We start from the raw sequence: 20,936 nt of genomic DNA, 5'->3' as shown, positions 1-20,936 counted from the left end.
TCCTCGTACAACAACTTTGGTAACTTCAACATCAATCCAAACAGTACAGTAAAATTAGTAGTAGTTGTTTAATTGACTGTTTGGATTTTGGCAACCAGTTAGTTCAGTACTACGTTCAAACTTCAAATTAGGAGTATTAATTATTATATACCATCCATCCATCCATCAACTTTAAAATTGATCGAGGAGACATTGATTGATCTCATTTCGACCAAGTGCATGCATCCCCCTTTTTTTGATTCAAACTAAGATATATGCTAGCTGGCTAGGAACACATCCAAGTGTGTGTGTGTCTACACACACATTCATTTGTACTGTATCTTCTCTCACAAGTGATTAGTGAATAATTTTAAAACCTTCGTCTAAATAGTGTGTTGTGGGTTCTACGTACCATCACTTGTGAGAGAGGGGTAAAAAAATTGATGTGTTTCTATCATTATATTGCTCTTTTTATCGCCAAACAAAGAAAGTAAGTACATATCAGCCTAGCTCAACTCGCGCGCGATACTTTCCCACTCCATATTAATCGTTCTCAAATTTCCCATCAATGGTGCTAGTACCACACCCACCACTCATGTGAGTGTGGATGTGTGTTTGGGTGTGAAAATTGATGTGTCACTAGAATTATTGATTTCCCATTGCTTAAAGTCACATGAACACCAATATTATTTCTCATTTTGTTTTGTTCTGGGGTTTTATTCATCCCAATGAATGAGTAATACTTATTACCTACCACTGATGCGAGGTGTCTGAAAAGTAAAAGTACTCTTGGCGACTCCACTACCTCAAAACTCTTTTGAGGAGTGCTAGTTACCCCGAAAGAGTACTCAGAAATTATCCCGAATTTGAAAATCAATGGTTCAGATTCACTTAAAGTTAATTTGGACCATCGATTTTCAAATTCGTGGTAGTTTCTGGGTACTCTTTCCGGGTACATAGAATTTTCCAACTCTTTTTTATCAGCAAAGAAACACAGGACTCCTGTTTCACGTTGCATACCAACTTGGCACGACAAACACAATTTCTGTATAAATTGTTACGCCAATATCATACAGTACATCATGACAAATACAGTAGCTCTATTTAGCTTTTTACTACTAATTTGTTTCGAGAGTACATGTGAGATAGAGTACCCTAGCTAGTATATATATATATAGCACTATAATATACTATATATATGAGCTAGCAACTGCAATATTTCTTTTCAAGTGGGATATCTTAGTATCCGAAGAAAAAACTGGAACAAGCACTCAAAATCTAACTTGCCGACGCGTTCCACTTGGATTGGCTAATATGGATGATTGACCATATATATAGTGCCTGCCTATACAAGATGAACGCCTCAGTTCGTTTCTGTTTAGATTTTGACTTTCATATACTTTGTTTTTTCTTTCCTAAATAAAATGCGTATTTGTGGTCTGCTTAGCACGAACCAAGCACATATATATATATATATAAGAATTGACTAGGAAATTAGATCCCAAAACTTTTGAGGGGAAGAGGGCCACAAATGAAAATAGCAATCTGCAGGGTCATTAATTTCCGGTCCCAAAATCGTCTCTGAGCCTAATTGATCTCCAGCTGCATCTTTTGACAGATCGTGATTGTGGTGGAGACCTCCGTCGCTAGTTGCCTCCGCTAGTCCAAGCTCGTTTTCCAAGTATTTCAACCACTTACTACATTGGTCAATTTCTTCCGTACCATCACAATATTCAACGTCTCTTAAGTTCGAGCTGTGGGAAGCCTCGAAATCTCGTGGTAGGGAGTCATCGGGGTACTGGAAAGGGTCCAGGTTATCCAACATGCCCCATAAATCAAGATCAGGCTCCAATGGTATTTCAAACATGACTTGATCATCTGAAATGACACTTTGGTTGTTCCCTTCGTATGCGGCCGCGTTATCAATCTTATGATAACCGGGTCCTGGAAAATCAAGCAACGAATTCGGGTCTTCGTTGGGCATGGAAACATCAACTTGATTGGAGTTCGAGTCATTCGACGCGTAAGATGAAATGGAGGACGAAGATGATATTGCGTCTTTCTGCTCCTCGTCGGTTGTCGAGGAACAAGATTGGGAAGAGATTACAGACAACTCCTTTGTCTGATCATCTTTGTGTCCATTGGCATCTTTCCTACCCAATATTGATCTTTTCTTCAAATGTGTATTCCACACGTTCTTAATCTCGTTATCCGTTCTTCCAGGCAAATGAGATGCGATTTTCGACCACCTGCATCCAATATTAATCAATGTGAAGAATTAAACTTAAGAATGAAAAATGCCTAGGTAGGTAGAGTGTAGAAAAAGGAAAGGATTTTCGTTTTCTTGAAGGGTCCCCTCCGGGCCTAGCTACTTACTTGTTTCCCAAAGATTGATGTAGCTTGATTATGGTTTCCTCTTCTTCTTTGGAGAAATTCCCTCTCTTTACGTCAGGACTTAGGTAATTGATCCACCTCAAACGGCAACTTTTTCCACATCTCAACAACCCTATCAATTGACAAGCAAAAAAACACAAAATTAATAAGCAAAATTTTGATAAGCTGAGATCCTCTGTACCTGTCCATTAGTAACAGCTAGCAAACTAACCATGACTTTTTTAGAGTTACGTTTTGTATTTTGTAGGACCAGTTATTATTAGTCCACTAAAAATCGATCTACTTTTCTTTCTTTTTTTCTTTCTTTTCGGCAGCTTTGAATTTACGTAATTGTTTGAATGCATGAACTAATAATGTTACTTGTTAATATCAATCAGTCAAACAAACAAAAAGCAAGACTCACAAAAGTCGGAGCACTACTTCACGTACCCTACCTAGCTATTCTCTGGTCAAGTTTAACTACGTACCTAAGTAGTCCTCCTAGCTAGCTAGCTAGGCCTTTAATTAATTAGTCTCTAGCTATATAGTGGAACATTTTTTCAGTATCTCTACTTTTGGGATTGACTCCCTCTCTTTCTCTGAGATATACGCGGCATTAATTCAACTTGAAAATTTGAATATCAATCGGTTTAAGCGGAGTATGAGAATGCAAAAAAAAAAAAAACTACATATGGCAAATTAAGAGGGAAAAATGAAATGTCCCTCGAACACCATCTTATCTGATTTGGCAACGGAAATTCAATAAAATTCGATATCAAGAACCTCTCTTGCAACGATGTTGAGTGAGAGGGAGCGAAACAGAGAGGGAGAGAGAGAGAAAGAGACCTGCTTGTTTAGGGAGATGACGCCAGTTGCCATGGCCATGATTCCGAATAAAAGTGATAAGTCTCAAGTCCTCGGCAGGGCTCCAGGGACCCTTGTTCACCTTACTCTTGTCACAACAAGGTGCCCGCCCTCTACCCATTATATCAAAATCTGATGAATTCTAATAAGTTGTTCCTCCTCCTGTCTCTCTTCTCTATATATAGGACTAGGATCGGAGAAAGAAGCAGACCCTACCAAACAAAGAAAGGGGCAATATCCCATATGATATGATTGTCTACGCATGCACTATTAATTCTTAGAAAAATCAATGTGGAAAAGACTAGCCAAAATTCTATGTCCGATTCTAAAGCAGTGTACTAACTGCCCAAAGTTGGTAAGTCCTCTCCAAGTTTGGTAACCAGATTAATGAACATGACATTTTTGTACTTTACTTCACCCAAATCCGATTTTAACTTATTTACTGTTTAAGAATAGTGATATGGTGATCACATTTGAACGTTATGCTAAGTAGGAGTAGTTAGTATCTTGATGCATGGCAGTACTATTCATACATTTGATAGCCTCTGTAACGCAATTCATGCGTCGTGATTGGTGCTTCAAAGGTCCCACATTTACTGCAACGCAAAATGATAACTAGATGTGGTGGTCAACTCATATGGGATACTACATCAATTGTAAAAGTCCACGAGATAAGCAAACCCAATAATTCAACCAATATAAAAGATAAACCCATCATAGCTAGGGATAGGGAAGAATCAAAGAAATAAAAGAAAAGTTCCCCTAAGAAAAGAACACGTGCATGTGGAGATATTCGAACTTTTTACCTCTCAGTGAGATGCAAGAGCGCCAACTGAGCTAGCTCAAGTTGGTTGTCATCAATTCATACTAATTGTGAAATATTGAAACGATCGAGCGTTACTGTATCGAGACTGTTAGTGATCAAATTAACATTAGATTAGAGCATCCGCAATGGTAATAATCAAAACCAATAACCAAAATTAATGTGCCACCTCGGCATTTGATTATCCATTTAGTCCATAATCAAACTTAACAACCTCTACCTCCACATTGATTATTTTTGCATTCCTAACCAAAAAAAACCCCACAATACACAATGCACATTTATCCAATCGCAAATAAGTTCTAATCAAGCACCCGACCACACCAAATTATTCGTCTCGATGAGACGATTCCAATGTGAGGTGTTTTTGAGTTTGGTTATTGTTAAAAGTTGTTAAGTTTGGTAATGAAATGGGTGAAATTTTATTATTTGCTAAAAGATTTGTAACTTTGCTTGATTTTTTTTGAACATTATTATTAAATTTGTTTATCCACACTCATTTACTTATTACAATGGAGATGCTCATAGACGACTTAAAAGACTATTACTGTAATCAAATTATCCTGGCGGCAAGTGGAGCCGTGATATATAAGCATGCCTTATAATATTATTACTAGCATAAGTACTTATTTAGTTTGAATGTACTATCAAAACCGTCGTTCGTTTTAGCATAACTTATATATGACGTACTACTTGCGATCGACTTCACCACATACCTCATATATCCATTTTTCCTTTCTCATGCATTTTGTTATGTTTTATTTATCCCAATGGAGGAAATTAAAGGAGGAAATTAAACAAGTGAGTAGAGAGGTGGTTATTTCACGAAATTAAATTAGCAATGGCAGAATTCAACTATTCGAGGACGAAGTTTGAAATGAAAATGCTAGAGTAGTGCCATAAAACTAATTAATTAAATGGGACAATCCAGTGGTTCAAATTCTATTTTGTATTCTAACATGATTGCAACAAATTAATTAGCCGTTGACGAGTAGATTTGGCGACCCGTACGGAGTATTTTATTTGAAGGGTTAAACGCCATTTGGACCCCCGATTTTTTTTAAGAAATCTGTGAATAAAAAGTAATAGAAACCAAAAAAAAAAGAAGCCCGTATATCGATCCCATCATTCCCACATGCAGCGAACCATTAGAACAGATGTTACACATTTATATATCACATTGTTTTTGTGGGCTACTAAAAGTGGACTATATTAATGCAGCCCCCATACATGTCCATTTCAAACCACCGGACGACAAGCGCAAGTAATGTGCATGACAAACAAAGAATTTTAGTAGTAGTAGTACAAGTCTTTTTAAGTGATTAAATTAGGTCACCAGCCCAAAGTTAGTGCGTATTGAATAGTACTATGAACATTGACACACCACCTTATAATAATAATAATACTTATTACCACAATTAATTAATCTGCCTAACCCCTCCATGCAATTATATTTACATGCAGTCTATTACTATTAAAGTCCAACCAGTACTTTGAATGCACACACTACTACTATTACTATTACTCCTACGTACTACTAGCTAGTAGTACTAAAAAATCAATTAATCTCTTCCCAAGTCTGAGTTAGGAAAACCAAACATTTTAATGCTTTTACCATTTTGTTACCTAATTTTTTGACATATCCTAGTTGGGTTAGTAGAACCTTCACTAACCATGAATGACTTTTCTTTATCTAAACCAGTAACTTAGAAAGAGACAGACAGACAGAGAAGAGATCAAATGAGAGAAACACGTACTACTACTCCATCCAACATAAGCATGACAGAGTTGTTACGCATGCAATATTATGCAAGAGTACTACTTACTGCTACTCAATCTCAATACGGTGACAAGTGGCCTGGTGCGCTTTTAACTTCCTCAATCTGATCTCCAAAAGATGAGCTTTATAGTAATCAAAAAAAAAAAATTCTATGGGTACATCCGAAACAGGGGCGGGCTAATTCTCAGCCCGCCCTTTTTTCAGGTGATTTTTTTTTTCTGGTTTAACACAAGTGTCCGGGCAAATTTAACGCGCACCTCGACCAATCCTAAGGAATCCAATCTCATCACTCACTTGCGAGGTCCAGTTAAAGCTAGAGCTTTGCTTTATTTGCTCTATATATGGACGTACTAGGCCCAAAGAAGTTAATAGCACCTGAGAGATTTCGAATGTGAGACTTAAGGAGAAAGCAAGTCCCTAAGTCTCAAATCTTGACCACTGAACCAAATTATTGGGATTGACTTTAGGTGACTACTGAGGAAGGCGGCAAGGCATGCCATGGCATGTCTCTCTCGTCAATGGCTTCTAGTTTTTTCCTGAAGCTCAAAAATTTTCAAGTCTAACAAAGGACTATTAAGCTAGATTAGTAATTAACAGAAGTTGAAATTTGGAACCAAGTATACACTGCACTTGATTTGGATGAAGATATTCTCCGGCATTTAGTTTGTCGTTATCGGAGGTACCTTTCAATTGTTTTATCTTCTGATTACCTTTGCTAATACAAACTTTAAGGTGTTGGAATTTCAATTGTCATTTCACATTATGATTATCTTATGTCCTGACCTAAGCACCCAGATATAACTTAACCAGACATTTGCGACCACATATCGATATTAGTGTGAAACCTAAAAGTAAAATTTCACACAACATGATGTACTATATATTTGGTGTACATCAAATAGTGTACCCACAGCTAGGCTCAACAACCAAATATGACATGATAGAATAGATTGCACACCACTTTAACACACTTTTCCCGAGGGGAGTAGAAAAACCAAATGCTTAAAAAACACTTTCCTTAAGGAGCCACAAAAAACTAGTCATATCTGCCAAACCTACAGTAAAGACTAGCAAAGATGAATAAGGATAAGGAGACTGATTAAAAATCCAAGCAAGAAATAAACCAGGTTAAAAAAACACTTTTTAACCCCGACTTATTAGGAATCGTCCAAACACGGCATCCACAGAAACAAGAACCTGATTCCATTTCACATTTTGCGTTACTGCTACTGTGAAAAATTCATATCTGGAGTAAAGTCTCATCTCAGTATTCATGAGATGTAAGCCAGCTGCTTGGAAAAATGAGAGCATAACCACAAATAAACGGGTAGAAAAATCAAAGATCAGTTTTAGAAATCATTCGCTGGGTAACTCGCATACACTTGCTCGACCCTAAATCATTGAATGGGACAGCCAATTTACATTTATTATCAGAAAACACAAAAAACTCCATTTTCGAAACATTTGAAGTAAAACAAATCCAAGCCACTAGCCAATGGCCCAATAGAATGCCATACGCAAGATGACCTGGATCGCCCATATATTAGAGAGAACTCAAAAGGCAATTTTTGTCCTCATGAGGAAAGAATCGATGTTGCAAACCACAGAAACCATGAAGATCAAGTAAAAGTTGCCCTCAAATATGCATGCAAGATTGCAAGGTTTCGCTTGCTTTTCAGAAGTACCTTCCAGAACTTAATATAACTTTGGTCACCAGAAGATCCATTGAAATCGCAACCTTATTGTGCTTTTCGCAACATTTTTCATGTCCCAGATACTAAAGCCGCATGAGCAAAGGTTCTCAATATTACACAACTGAGTTAATGAGACAAGCAACCTAAACAAACAGTTCAATTGAAACGGTAAGAAAACCTGCATATAATAAATATCTTTTTACCACAAATCTTTTTGTTTTCCAACACATTACATGCAACTTGGTCGTTCATCACATACTAGAATGTAATAGAAGGAAAAGGAAAACAAGTTCATTGTCCTCACATCAATAGCTTTATTTAGAGACCACCACCCCTCAGTGCAAGCACAAGGTGAAGTACAGAGCCACCCTCAATATTGTAATCTTTAGCTGTTTTGTCATCTCCAAGCTGCTTTCCAGCATAAATGAGCCTGCAAAGATTGGAAACATCAACAAGCAGAACAGTCAATAGTCTAACAGTCAATAACCACACAACGTCGTTGCATATGAGAAGAAGAGGAACATAGATTTCCATGCGATAAACATTCCAACGGTTCAATCCTAAGGAAAACCCAATTTCTATGATGATAACGCTGCACTGAACCATGTAAGACAACACTGAACCATAAAAGAGAACACTAACCGTTGCTGGACAGGAGGAATTCCTTCTTTCTCCTCAACCCTTTCCTTGATCCGGTCAATGGTATCAGTTGGTTCGATGTCAATTTCAATTTCTTTTCCAGTAAGAGTCTTCACCTTGATCATAGTTCCACCCCTAAGCCTCAAAACCAGATGAAGTGTTGACTCCTTCTGGATATTGTAGTCCGCTAGAGTTCGGCCATCTTCCAATTGTTTGCCAGCAAAAATCAATCTCTGTTGATCTGGCGGGATACCTTCCTTGTCCTGAAAAAGCAAATAACTTTAGACTCCAGCTAATAGTCAGCGCAGCAACTTATTGAAGAACGTGAAGAAAGGTTGTATAGTCCCTTATAGATTCCTTGCCCCTATCACAAAGAACCCAACAGCAGGGCAGGAAGAAGAGAGGCACGAGAGGGAGCCGCTTGGGGTTGGAAAAAAGAATTACAAAAAGAAAGACACCAAACAAGCATAAACAAAACTAGGTGTAAAGGCTTTGCTGGTTCCTTTTAAGAATACATGATCTGTGACTTGCATTGACACGAACAAACCTAACTATCATCCTTTCTTATCTTTCCTGCTCTCATATAAACTATTCCTCCCTATTTCACTCCTCTTTTTTCTCCAATTCTCTCACTTGTCATTGCTTTCTTCCCATTACCACCCAGTCTTCATTATCTCCCAAGAAGGAAATCAATTACTGCTATAAGAACCCATGTGGCTCTTACCTTAATTCTTCAAGCTTGACTTCTTTGAAGCTTATGTTGGATAGCAAGGGAAAAAAAACAAGCTGATACCAAATAGTATTTACAAGTGAGTCAAGTAAAGCTAACAGGCCTCGCTCGAATTTCTAATACCACAAGCTTTGACAGTGTTGTAATGTATTTAAGGGGAATAAATCGGTCAGGTAGTGAATCGTAAGAATTTCCGAGGCAGGATAGATTGTTTCCACTTTATGCTTGTTATGCAGTTAAACATTAAGTCAATAGATCACACACCTCCCCAGGCACAAAAGAAGAAGCATGCCGATGAGAACCACTGAACCAGACTTGCTCTTTTCCATATGTTCTTGTGGAAAAAGTTAGACCTTATTGCTTTTAGAGACGCAAGCAGATACAGATGAGATATTTGGCGGACAGAGGAACAAATTGAATTGAGGGAGATGGCAAAACATTTTTTAAAGACAGCCTGTAGTGGGAAACCGGAACCCCCTTCCTCAATCACATGACGAAATTTTCAATGCTACACTCTTTTGAACAAAAAGACTAGTTCCACCAATGGTTGTTAATAAAGACAGGATTGTGCAGTTTTTTGGTTGTCTCTGCTAATGATCTTATCAACTATATGTGAGAGATAGTTTGAGTGGTCAGTAGCATGGGTCGCGACATAGTGCAGTTATGGTCGTCAACTACAGTATGCCTTAGGGTATTGCTTAAATTAATGAAAACAAGCAAAGAGTCACATAATGACTTTTAGTAGATGACCAAAAAAGGTAAAAAAATCGTTTATTCAATCCTTACGATAACACGAGGGAAAGAATAGCCATCCACAATAAGAGATATTAAGCGGAAAAACGAATTTTAAACAGAATTCAAGACTAGGTTTACATAAAGCAAGAAGTATATGCCCTGTGTTTGTACTAAACAGATAAAGGAAGACATAGAAACCGCACCAAGACCATCAACATTTAAGAAAACCCTGAACTATTTCAGAAACCCTAAATTTCGCAAAACCCTCGAATCAGCAATAAACGGAAGAAAGAATTTTTTTTCTACTACAAACTGAAAAAGTATTGATGAATCGGCCGATATATGGAGGCAATAACCAAAGCCCTAAACCTGTAACAAATAGATTGAATCATACAGGTTGATAATTATTCATACGTATTTTTATTTAAAAGAAAAGGGTAAAGAGAAGGAGATGGGGACCTGAATCTTGGCCTTAACATTGTCGATGGTGTCGCTGCTCTCAACCTCGAGGGTGATGGTCTTCCCGGTTAGGGTTTTCACGAAGATCTGCATCGCCGTTTCTCACACAGACAGACTACTGATGAGAGAGAGGGAGTATAGACTCTCTCTTTTTTTATATCAAAACGGTAAACGGGGTGGCATCAAAATCCGAATATCATAATGGAATTATGATTGGTCACGGAGGGAGATATGGACCATACCAATTATTCCTATTTTGTGATGACAAAAATCCAACATTTTGCTTCTTATTTTTAACAAACAAATTATTCGTAGAAGAAAAAAATATCTAAAGTGGTCATATTATGAAGAAAGAAGGTAAATAATATTGACACTCCAAAAATTGATATAGGCACTTCAAAATTAGTGTAATTTCAAAGCCATTTTCCTTTAGTTTTTAAAGTATCTTCATCAATTTTTTGAGTGCCAATATCATTTTCCAAGAAAGAATTACTAACAATTTTATCAATACAAGACTTAGGCTATGTTTGGATGGCGAGTATTTTAGGGGAATAAGAATGTGATTCTGGAACTCTAACATTCTTATATTTTTGCAAAAGTGCTACACACACAACGAATCTCTAGCCGTCCATTACTGTAATAAATGGCCAGGATTTATTCAAACTCTTTTCCATAAAAGTTAGACTTTTTCTTGGAAGAGTTTGTTTAAAATCTAGACCATTCAAATACATCTGGACGGTCAGAATTATGCACATAACCAACACAACGGTTGTGCAAGCAACATTTTTGATATTTTTGTGAAGAGTGGGAATAGAAATGGCAATGAGATTACTAATCTCCCAATTCAAGAGGAATCGGAAATCTTAGATTTCTGGCTTGATCAATATAAAAAGAAAACATTTGACTTTAGAAGATTACTCAATTAATCCAAACGTCGGAATAGAATTAATCTGAGTATCGAATTACTAGGAATTTGATTCCTAGTAATCAAATTTCTGTTCCTACGAAAGATTACAGGCATCCAAACTGAGCCTATGGGTTTTTTTTTTACATTTACATTTTCATTTGTCCATTTTTCTTGATTTTATAACTTCTTCTTTTTTTTATTTATTATCTTTTGCCCTAGTTAGGCTGCGTTCTCTTGAACTTTACTTAAATATGAAAGTTTTGTCTTTATTTGAATTTTTTCGTATTTGTTAGTTTTGCGCCAAATTTTTTGTGGGTTATTGATTCGTCTCGATAAAAAGAATCGGAAAAGTAAAAAAAAATTACTTTTACCCAAATATTTTGAAAAATAACCAATTTTTAGCAAAAAATATGTTTTGTGCTAAATGATGTAAGAGCTTTGGGGAGGGGATATGCAAGCTATATTTTTTCTTTCTCTAGGTGCTCTACTAATAATGTAGCGCATGTATTGGCTAGTAGAGGTTTAGTTGGGGAGAGGTGTAGTCTATGGACTGAATCTCCTCTTGTGTGGATTCTTGATCCTTTACTGAGGGATGAAAGCTCCGCTTGATGATTTTGATACATAATAATATCCTCTGTTATCGATTTTGACAAAAAAAGAAAAGAAAGTACAATTTAATCCGTCTCACCCCTAAAATTCACCAATTTAGGCGTAAGTAACAATGTCTTTCACCGGTATGATTTTGTATTTCTATCCCGCTAATTTAAAGTTAATTTAGTTCGGGTGAGCAATCGCAAAAAATTTGAGAAAAACAATTCAAGGGACAAATTTTTCTTGTGAAATTTGAAACGTTCTTCTGGTGGCCTCGGTTACCTCCTCGGTAACCTGGTCAGGTGTTTCGAGCCAGAGCCCCGTGGGAGTCCGGTCAATAGATCGGTTGGAATCTACGGTCCTGCCATGCTACTTGGATAATCGCTTGATAGTAAGACTAATTTTTGGATAATGCTATCAGCACAAGTTCTTGCTTCGGCGCATCCGAAGCATTCAGAAAGAAGCAGTTACACCAGATGGGTCCCCCCAAAGATCGTGGAGCAGGCGCAATCATGGGGATCAGGTCTGGCCATGTGCTCCGTAACCACTTCATCCCTTTCGTCATATATGACGTCATCCGAGGCGGTTACCTAAGCATATCCTCCACGCGCTAGCTTGGAGGCCAAGAAAATCTAGGTCTATAAATACAAAGGGATACTCACCAGGAGAGGTAGGCCATCATTCCCTAACCCTAGATCTACACTCTCCCCTGAGATCTAACTTGATCGTCGGAAGGTCACTGGGCTTTCCCAGCCCTAATGACTTGTTGCAGGTCAAGCGGTGGAAGCGCGAATCAACGAAGGGAGGAGCTTAGCCCATATCGTGGTCAAGGTCCCGTCAAATCGAACCCCTACGGTTCTTTTATTTTTTGAAAACCTTTAACTATACCTATATTTGAGATATTTGGGTGTTGTTGGGCTTGGAGGGATGGATTAGTATCTGTTCTATTGTGAGGATGTCATATTAGCTTATGATAGCCCATGCTCGAATGGGCCTGTAAAACGGTCCATATCTACATCCGAATTCAGATCAACTTACCTTCACTAATGTTCCGTTCAGCTGTCGAAAATATTGTGTGAAAAATTAATTCTCAGAAAAAGTAAAGTAAAATAAAATTTATTTTTTTGTGTGTGTTATCTTGACAATAAATTTTACAGAAAAACAAGAATTCATTCCTTTTGGCAATACTTATTTTTTTCCAGTGAAAAAGTTGAAGTTGTGCGTTCTACAACTTTTCTGTTAAACACATAAAGTTATAAGAAATTTGATTTTTCCATCTTTTTCGTGCAAATGAACAGGACCCTAAGTTGGAAAAAAAAATAAAGGTTTTCTCAAAGTCAGTTCCAAATTTGTACGCATAAGGATTTGACAACAAAAAAATAAAGGGTTCTCTCTTCGTCCCTCCTCCCCAAATCCTGCCAGGCCTCCTCTCCTCTTCCTCCTCCACGCCATGCACCAACGCCCCCACCTTCTCTTGTAAACCAGAGGTTACCATCAGTCCAAATTTGTGTTTGATGCTCTGGCATATGATTACGGTGATATTCGGTGTATCTCTTATGCAATTCAACATTGTTAGTTTTTTATAAAGACCAGCTTACGTATGCATCGACTAATCATATGGACCAATTCTACGTTTTGTATATCTTATGCAATTTAGTATTGTTAATTTTTTATAATTCAAGTATCCGGATCACCTTACACATGCATCACTAATGATCATGTGAACTAATTCTATCGTCCACTAAGAGAGGACCAATACAATATTGTTTGTTCATTTGGAAAATATCGAATTAGCATCCAGTTTCAATTCTATGGTCGTCTACTTGTCTTTTATTTGAAGTCGAATTTGCATGTTACTCCATTTAGGGTGTTTCAACTAAGAATTTGAGGCGGATAAAAAAAAAAAAAAAAACCCGAATAATTTAAGAAAAAAACGTAAGCGTTTTTACCACTTCGTTCATACTAATCAACAAGTTTTGATATTTTAGCTTGTTGTTTATACTAACTTTGCAACAACTTCTTTATCAATAATTTTTTCACTCACACATTCAACAATAAAACATATACAACTTGACATTTCTCAACAACTTATTCGCTGCCGGATACACCTAACAACTTGATCACAACAAATTTTTTCTCAAAACTTATTCACTATCGGAAACACCCCTTATCGATTTTGGGTTGTGAGCTTTCATCCCCATACCTCCTATGTGTCTCTAGAGTGTAGTTTTCATAATAGATTATCGGAGGATCCATTATGAGAATAGAACTCTCAAATAAAAATTGTGACCGAATAATAAATAATCACAATCCATAATCTATCTCCCAAACGAGTTTTGCCAATGGAGGCGAACTTCCAAAACAAATTTTGCCAAAATTTTCTTGCACTCATATATACTTATGATGACTGAAAATCTATCCAAAAGACGACCGTGATACTTGAAAGTTCCAAAAGACGATGATGTAGGATTAATTTGGTCATCCCATGGGGGGGGAGGCCTCACCACAATAAATGTTGCATTCCAATAGCAGAAAGTCTAAGGACCCCGACCGGGGATCCCGACCGAAATTCCGACGGCTCGTCGGATCCACTCCAGTCACCGGACGGCTGATCGGAATGTATACAAAAAAATAGAGTGTTTGGATCGGCCACCTACACACATCGGATGTCGTTGATTCTCCCGCGAACCCACTCGTTTTTTTTTTTAGAATTTTTGGTCGGCTCCGATCAGCTGTCCGGTGGCCGGAGTGGGCCCGGCGAGCCGTCGGGAATTCGGTCGGATCCCCCGTCGGGAACTGTAGCACCACTCTTCCAATAGCTTTACGGCAATACTACCACTGGAGTACTCCTTTACCAAAAAGATTTTATAGTAATCCCCAAGAATTAAAACCTACTGTAGCTATTACTAATACTACTACTACTGTACTTCCCAATAATTGGGAAAGATGTACAGTCGATATGCTTACAAATTACTAGTAGTATTTTAATCACATCATAAATGTTGAATCAAAAGTCAATTGTTTACCTTTAATTAATCTCTGCATGTTCATTTCTCTTTCTTTTGGGGCATTGTGTGAGACTTATTTGTGAGAGAGGAGATACTCCTCCTATTCTCAGTAGTCATCACCAGTATTTGTGAGTGAGGTATTTCCATTGATTCCAACTGAATAGTGAATAAGTCCTCCTCCTCAACCATATTAATTAGGCTTTGGTCATGTGGACACACGACAAGATAAATTAGTACAGTATTTGTCTTCCATGAGGATGTATGTTTAAATCCTATACAAAGGCTACACATTATAAACTTACTTTACCACTGAAGGATTTGTCCGATCATTAATTTTATGGACCCTTAGTTGAGGTATATCCGGTCATCAAAAAAATAGTCCTCCCTCCTGATTCTATGATGAAATAGTGCGGATCAAAAAAATAAATAAAAATGATGAAATAGTTTTTTTCCCACATCAAGATGTGGCATGTCCCCACATGGCAGTCCAATGTTTACACATCAATATAAAGTATGCTTTCTTTTATATCTGGAGGGTGATTCTAGAAGAATATCTTCGCGGAGGAGAAAGCAATAAGTGCTCCTCCATTAGATTACATGTTTCATTCTTACGGAAGTCAAACATTTCAAATGTTGGGGGCCATTGGGGGTTATGCCTGATTATTACCTTCAAGGCCCTAGAATTAGTCGAGGTGTGCGTAAACTGGCCCGGGCATCCAGTTATAAAAAATGAAAAATTCATTTTATGAGTTAGAGATAATGTACATACGATAGACGCATTTTATGATCAATATGTATTAATAGCTGGAGTATTATACTACATCAGAGCCATCATAAAGCCAATCATTTCTCAACTTATACAATCTAGCCATTTTGGACCCACGCCTAAAGCAAATGGCATACAGTAACACTATTAGTAGTAGCAAGAATAAGTCTGAAGCAAAATTATAATGGTATGGTGGCACATTTGAATACGAGAGAAACAACCAACTCGTAGAAAAATATGACATGTTCCCTTTACCTAAAATACTTGTGACCTATGTTTACCAGTAAATGCAAATACTCAAAACAATTCACATTTTGAAACGAGCATTCAAAATGTGGTGCCCTGCCCCGCCCTGCCGTTCCAATACAATTGATTTAGCGATCCATAAATTCCTCCTATAAAGACCAGAAGTTATTAGTTCTTTAGCAAGACAAAATCCACTCGCACCTTAGTGGGACTATGGTGACGGACTGTCCTCCTCTAAATAGTGGTTAATTTGTAAGAACGCGATGTGGTAACGACCCTAATTAGCACAGATAGCCAAAACTCAACATTCCATCCATCTTGTTTGTGTTGGGGTCCTTTTGGTTTTGGTTTTGGTTGGTTCCTTACCAACCATTGGGTTTTTTTTTTTTTTATAGGTTTTCCCCCTGGTTTGGGCTCAGCCGTTGGGCCTAAATCAACTTCCTCCGTGTGGTTTGAAGAAGAGGGTCTTGGGTGGTCAGACCAGTGTACCCAAACAACTATTATCTCTGCACTTTGTGTTATGAGTTAATGAAATTTATTTTTGCCGATAAAAAAAAATCATGAGGTCTACAATCTATGGTTGAAAAGAAATACTCGAGCGTTTGGAGGAAAGCGTAGAGGAGTTGATAATGTGCTTGCGAGTATTGAAGATAACGTGAGACTTCGGGTTTGCATCTGGGAGCATTTCCCAAACTCTCTGGAAAATCAAAGTCTTTGCCGAAGCTGGAACATTTCAAGTAAAGTGCTTGGGTTGTAGAATTTTTGTAGCTTTGGTAGAATGTTTGAGGATTTCCTTTTGTATAGGTTCTTGTTTGAGGAATTAATCCCCTTGTTTTGAGTTGGTTGGTTATAAAATGCGCAAGTTATAAAAAAAAAAAAAACATTCCATCATGGATGGGAACCCCGTTGATCACGCTCATGAGGGAAGCTACACTCGTCACCCCTTTTCATCCTTTTCCTTAGGGAAAAAAAAGGACAAAATATAAGAAAATTTTGGTCATGTTGCTTCTAGAAATGCGTTGTACATGAATAATTAGACAAAACATACTTATAATTTCGTTGGATGTTTTATATTTTCAAAAATAAGAAAATTCTTGGATTGTAATCTACGATTCTACGAAGCCTACACATGTTCCGGAATTTAGGACATGTGCATACATCCGGTTATTAAAAAAATTAAGGGTTAAAAGAGTGAAATAAAGACAAGTAGAGGGGGGGTATGTATGAGAAAGTAAATAGGGCATGAACAGTTATTGGGTCATTTTCTTTCATTAAAGAAATTCATTAATGAGGGGGACTTAATTTAGGTAATCTAGAAAGTTAAAGGGTGTAGGTGGGTATAAAGTGTGGGCAATAAAGCACAGCTGTCCTCTCCTTCCCACTCCTACTAGTAGTATTAATATTTCCCTTTCAACTTAGCATTTAATGCCGCCATTACTGACGGCCCCCTCTCCTCCTCCTTTCTTGAATTCTTCCCCCTTTTTTCCTTTTTATTTTTATTTTTTAAAACTCTTTCAAACACCTCATTAATGACCCCATTTAATGCACTTGGATTTGAAATACTATTATTATTATTACTACTATATACTCATAATTCAAATATAATTGCCCTAGTTAATCTCCCATTGAAGAGAAAAGAATGAGGAGCGCTAGGGACAAAGAAAATAAGCAAAAAAAAGATCCTTAAAGTATACATGAACGGCTTAGATTCACTGTGCAGTGCATCTGAGCCGTTCATGTATACTTTAAAAATCTTTTCTTTACCCATTTTCTTTGTACTTAGCATTTCTCGAAAAGAATTCTATGCGGTTACATATCAAGCGTTCATCTTTTAGTACGTGGGCTCACTTTCAACCCAACTTCTTGATCTCATCCCTTAAGACTTTTTGTATTCCACCTAAACATTGTTTTTTAAAAAAAAAATTTAAATCAACCGTACATCGTCAAATATTCTTTTATTTGTTTTCTAGTACCAATTTTTAAATAAGACCGAGAGCTCAAGAATGTATTTTTTGATCTGTCACATAATTTTTAGCAAGACTTTCTGCTTCAGTTTTCAATTTTTGGCATACGCTTACGTTCTCAATTTGCAGGATTAAATAGTATTTGAGGTTTTTAAAAGATGTTTATCCGCTCGTGCATGCAAATTATACGAGATTATTTTTTGCAATTTTGATAAGATGAACGGTTCAGATAGTAACATGGTGGGCCCGGATAAAACACTTGATTAGAGATTTGGGTCCGCAGAGAATCGAACTCCTATAACTTTCTGTCTAAATGGAAAAATCCGTATAACGGAACTCCATTTACTTCCCGTCAATCTCCCTCCCCCCTCTATTATCTACCCAACCGCATTTCATTTCATCCAATTGTTCTCTTGTTCTCTCTCTCTCTCTCTCTCTCTCTCTCTCTCTCTCTCTCTCTCTGTATTCTTCCCACCCTCGTTTCTGTCCCTTGCCTTGAGAAGAAATGGCGGCTGATGTAAGCTCTCTGGTTCGGATAATGAAAGGGTACAACAAGGAGGATAAGCAGGTGGTGAATGATTCAGGGAAATCGACGGCCCTGATTACTCAGGATTTTCTTGGTGGGTGTGGTACCATCGACTCCAAAGAACTCGACCTCGATTTGCAGGTCCCCACCGGCTGGGAAAAGCGTCTCGATTTGAAGGTATCCTAGTTTATCTCTCACCCACTTTAAAATTCTGTTATTCTTTTTCTGGGTATTGTCAAAATCATAGTAACAAGAAGGAAAAGGGGAAAACGGGGGTGGGGGGATTTTGATTCTTTTCAAGTTTTTTGTAAGCAGAATTTTGGTGTTAGGTCCTTGTGAAAGAAGTTTCAAAGTGTTAATTGATGTTTTTCCCTTTATTTTCTCCACATCCGAACTGATACCAAACCAAACAGAATCGGGGTCGGCTAATATAGAGTTGCTATAGTAGTATTTCATTGATTGTCCACACCAATCTACTATTTTTTTGCTTACTCATCACATGTTATGATTTGCCTTAATCCTTGACGACATGCTCGATTATATATCCAATATGGAACCAATCACAAGCATCCAACTATATTGCTTTTTTTTTTTTTTTTTTTTCTGTTGATAAATTCTGGTGAGATGAATCGGTTTTCATGTGTGGAATATGTATGTCCTTATGGAATTACTGTACTTTCCTACGTTGTAATTGATGATCGGTAGTATTTCCCAAGTATTTGCTTTGCCCTGCTTCTCCGGTGGTACGTGATTATTGTTGTTCTACTATTTAAGTGGTTTAATTCTTAGTTTGCAGACGTTTTCGTGTTTTTACTCGAGAGTATTTGATTATAGTTTTATTGCCTTATTTAAAGATAAGAAAGAAATTGATTTCAGCTTTATTGCCTTATTTAAAGATAAGAAATTTAGTAGTAGTAATTTATATGGTTGATGATTTGCGATTTAAAGTAATCCATTTACTCACTGGTACGATAAATCCTCAATCAAGATCTTCAACAGTTATTATTTGTCATCATTAATATCTCAACTTACCTCTTCTTCTTCTTTTTTTAATAATTATTATCCATTTATTCTTGTATCTCCCTCCCTGTATGTCTCAGTGTCTGTATCCATTTGGATTTTTGTCTTGGTATTTCATGTGAACAGAACAGAACAGAACAGATTTAATGTACTCTAATGGGGTCTTTGATTTCTCTATTTATTTTGATTGTTATATTGAGTTACTTTTGAATTAAAAAACGCCTTAAATGACGTGAAGATGATGGTTTTGCTCTTTATGTATTCATTGATTGCGAATTGCGATAAGATATCTCCTTTTAATACTTATATCATGGCATTGGGAAAGATATGCCATTTATTGGATATTTCATTTTGATTATATTTAAAAGTACTTTGCCGCTAGTTTTTATGAGAGAGTTTTTATTTATAAACAAGGATTTGCTTCTTTTACTGACACAACAAACTGATTTATGTGTAACTTAAAATGCCATGTAAAGATCATTTGCTGTTGTTTGGCTGATCATTTCCTTATCAATCTCTATCCTTCCCAATCCCTCAACAACCTAACGATGAATCCCTAGATCCTCTTTAGCGATTAAACTGTTGTTTATTAGACATTAGAAGTGGAGAGAATTGGTGAAATAGTTTTGCGCATGTAGTAGCCTTCTTGCTTAGCTTGTCAAAAAGATGTATAAATATCGAATTAAGTTGTTCTAATTTGTGTCATCTTGATTTTACCATTACAGTCAGGAAAAGTGTACCTTCAAAGATGCAACTCTCCAAACTCATCCTCTTCATCGGATCATAAGAGCCAACAGTCCAATGGAACAGTTCCAAAGCTTCAAGACCTAAACTTCCCACCATCATCTAAACAGCCTCTAAACCTCTTTGAGGACACCAACTTAGACCTAAAGCTTGTCTCATCATCGGCAAGTTACCAAAGCGTATGCACGCTGGACAAGGTAAAATCCGCGCTCGAAAGAGCAGAGAAAGAAACAATCAAGAAGCGGTCCATGTCAGTTTCCATATCAAATTCATCATCTCCGCCATCTTATAATTCCTCTTCAACCAAAGAAACCAAGATGGAGTACGATGAGAAATCATCGTCATCGTTTGCTGCTGCCTGCCCTAGTTGCCTCCTTTACGTGCTGATATCAAAAAGCGATCCTAAGTGCCCTCGTTGCCATACTTTTATTCCATCACCAATTCCCATGAAGAAACCTCGGATTGATCTTAATATTTCGATATGAGAAGTTGAGGTGAACCTTTTATGTTTGCATTGAATTGTTTTGATTTTTGTAAATGTTAGAAGATAGTTAAGGGAAAGAAAGGAACGGTATATATATGTTTAAAAAGGGCTGGTGTCCTCTATTGGAAATAGGAAAAAAGTCCAAGTTTTCATATATTCCACGTATACTTTCACCAACTACTTCGCTAATTAAACTAATGTAGTAGTAATGGTTTGACTTGGCTTGAAGCCAAGTATTGATTGATTGTGTTTGGATCTGATCAACGTTGAATCGTGGCACCCCCATGGTATGAAACTAACGTAGTGGTGTCTCCAATCCAACCGAGGTTACAGTGGTCTCGAATTCAAGCCAGATTTACGACTCTGTCCACTGGCACTTGCTTCGTTGCGTATTTCTGACCCGGTTCAATCCTGTATAGTAGGGTGCTCCAAAAATGGAGTATTGGGGCCTTGTAGAGTTTTAACTCGAAATAGTTGCGTCCATCACCGGCTCTTTAATAGTAAATTTTTTCACCGGTCTTCACCCGTTGTTGATGTACACATCGATCAGCTGAACCATGTACACATGACATGATGAATGGAAACAAATCGAAAAGAAATCTAG

The 20,936-nt window shown here is 37.2% G+C and overlaps 3 protein-coding genes across 3 annotated transcripts; 1 reads left to right on the top strand and 2 right to left on the bottom strand.

Moving 5' to 3' along the window:
* Nucleotides 1–1,062: 1,062 nt before the first annotated feature.
* LOC131329349 (transcription factor MYB58-like) lies at nt 1,063–3,384 on the bottom strand. The gene is made up of 3 exons (XM_058362441.1): nt 3,199–3,384; nt 2,356–2,485; nt 1,063–2,228 (listed from the first exon to the last, which is right to left on the bottom strand). The coding sequence occupies exons 1-3, from the start codon at nt 3,335–3,337 to the stop codon at nt 1,466–1,468; spliced, it is 1,032 nt and encodes a 343-aa protein (XP_058218424.1). The 5' UTR covers nt 3,338–3,384; the 3' UTR covers nt 1,063–1,465.
* Nucleotides 3,385–7,673: 4,289 nt separating this feature from the next.
* On the bottom strand, nt 7,674–10,382 carry LOC131329171 (ubiquitin-NEDD8-like protein RUB2). Its single transcript, XM_058362252.1, has 3 exons — nt 10,077–10,382; nt 8,156–8,415; nt 7,674–7,943 (listed from the first exon to the last, which is right to left on the bottom strand). The coding sequence occupies exons 1-3, from the start codon at nt 10,167–10,169 to the stop codon at nt 7,832–7,834; spliced, it is 465 nt and encodes a 154-aa protein (XP_058218235.1). The 5' UTR covers nt 10,170–10,382; the 3' UTR covers nt 7,674–7,831.
* Nucleotides 10,383–17,890: 7,508 nt separating this feature from the next.
* LOC131330180 (uncharacterized) lies at nt 17,891–20,486 on the top strand. The gene is made up of 2 exons (XM_058363676.1): nt 17,891–18,261; nt 19,830–20,486. The coding sequence occupies exons 1-2, from the start codon at nt 18,064–18,066 to the stop codon at nt 20,331–20,333; spliced, it is 702 nt and encodes a 233-aa protein (XP_058219659.1). The 5' UTR covers nt 17,891–18,063; the 3' UTR covers nt 20,334–20,486.
* Nucleotides 20,487–20,936: the final 450 nt, after the last annotated feature.

Source organism: Rhododendron vialii, chromosome 6a (assembly GCF_030253575.1).
Source record: "Rhododendron vialii isolate Sample 1 chromosome 6a, ASM3025357v1".
NCBI classification, from domain to species: domain Eukaryota; kingdom Viridiplantae; phylum Streptophyta; class Magnoliopsida; order Ericales; family Ericaceae; genus Rhododendron; species Rhododendron vialii.
This window is presented reverse-complemented; position numbering and strand designations above follow the sequence as displayed.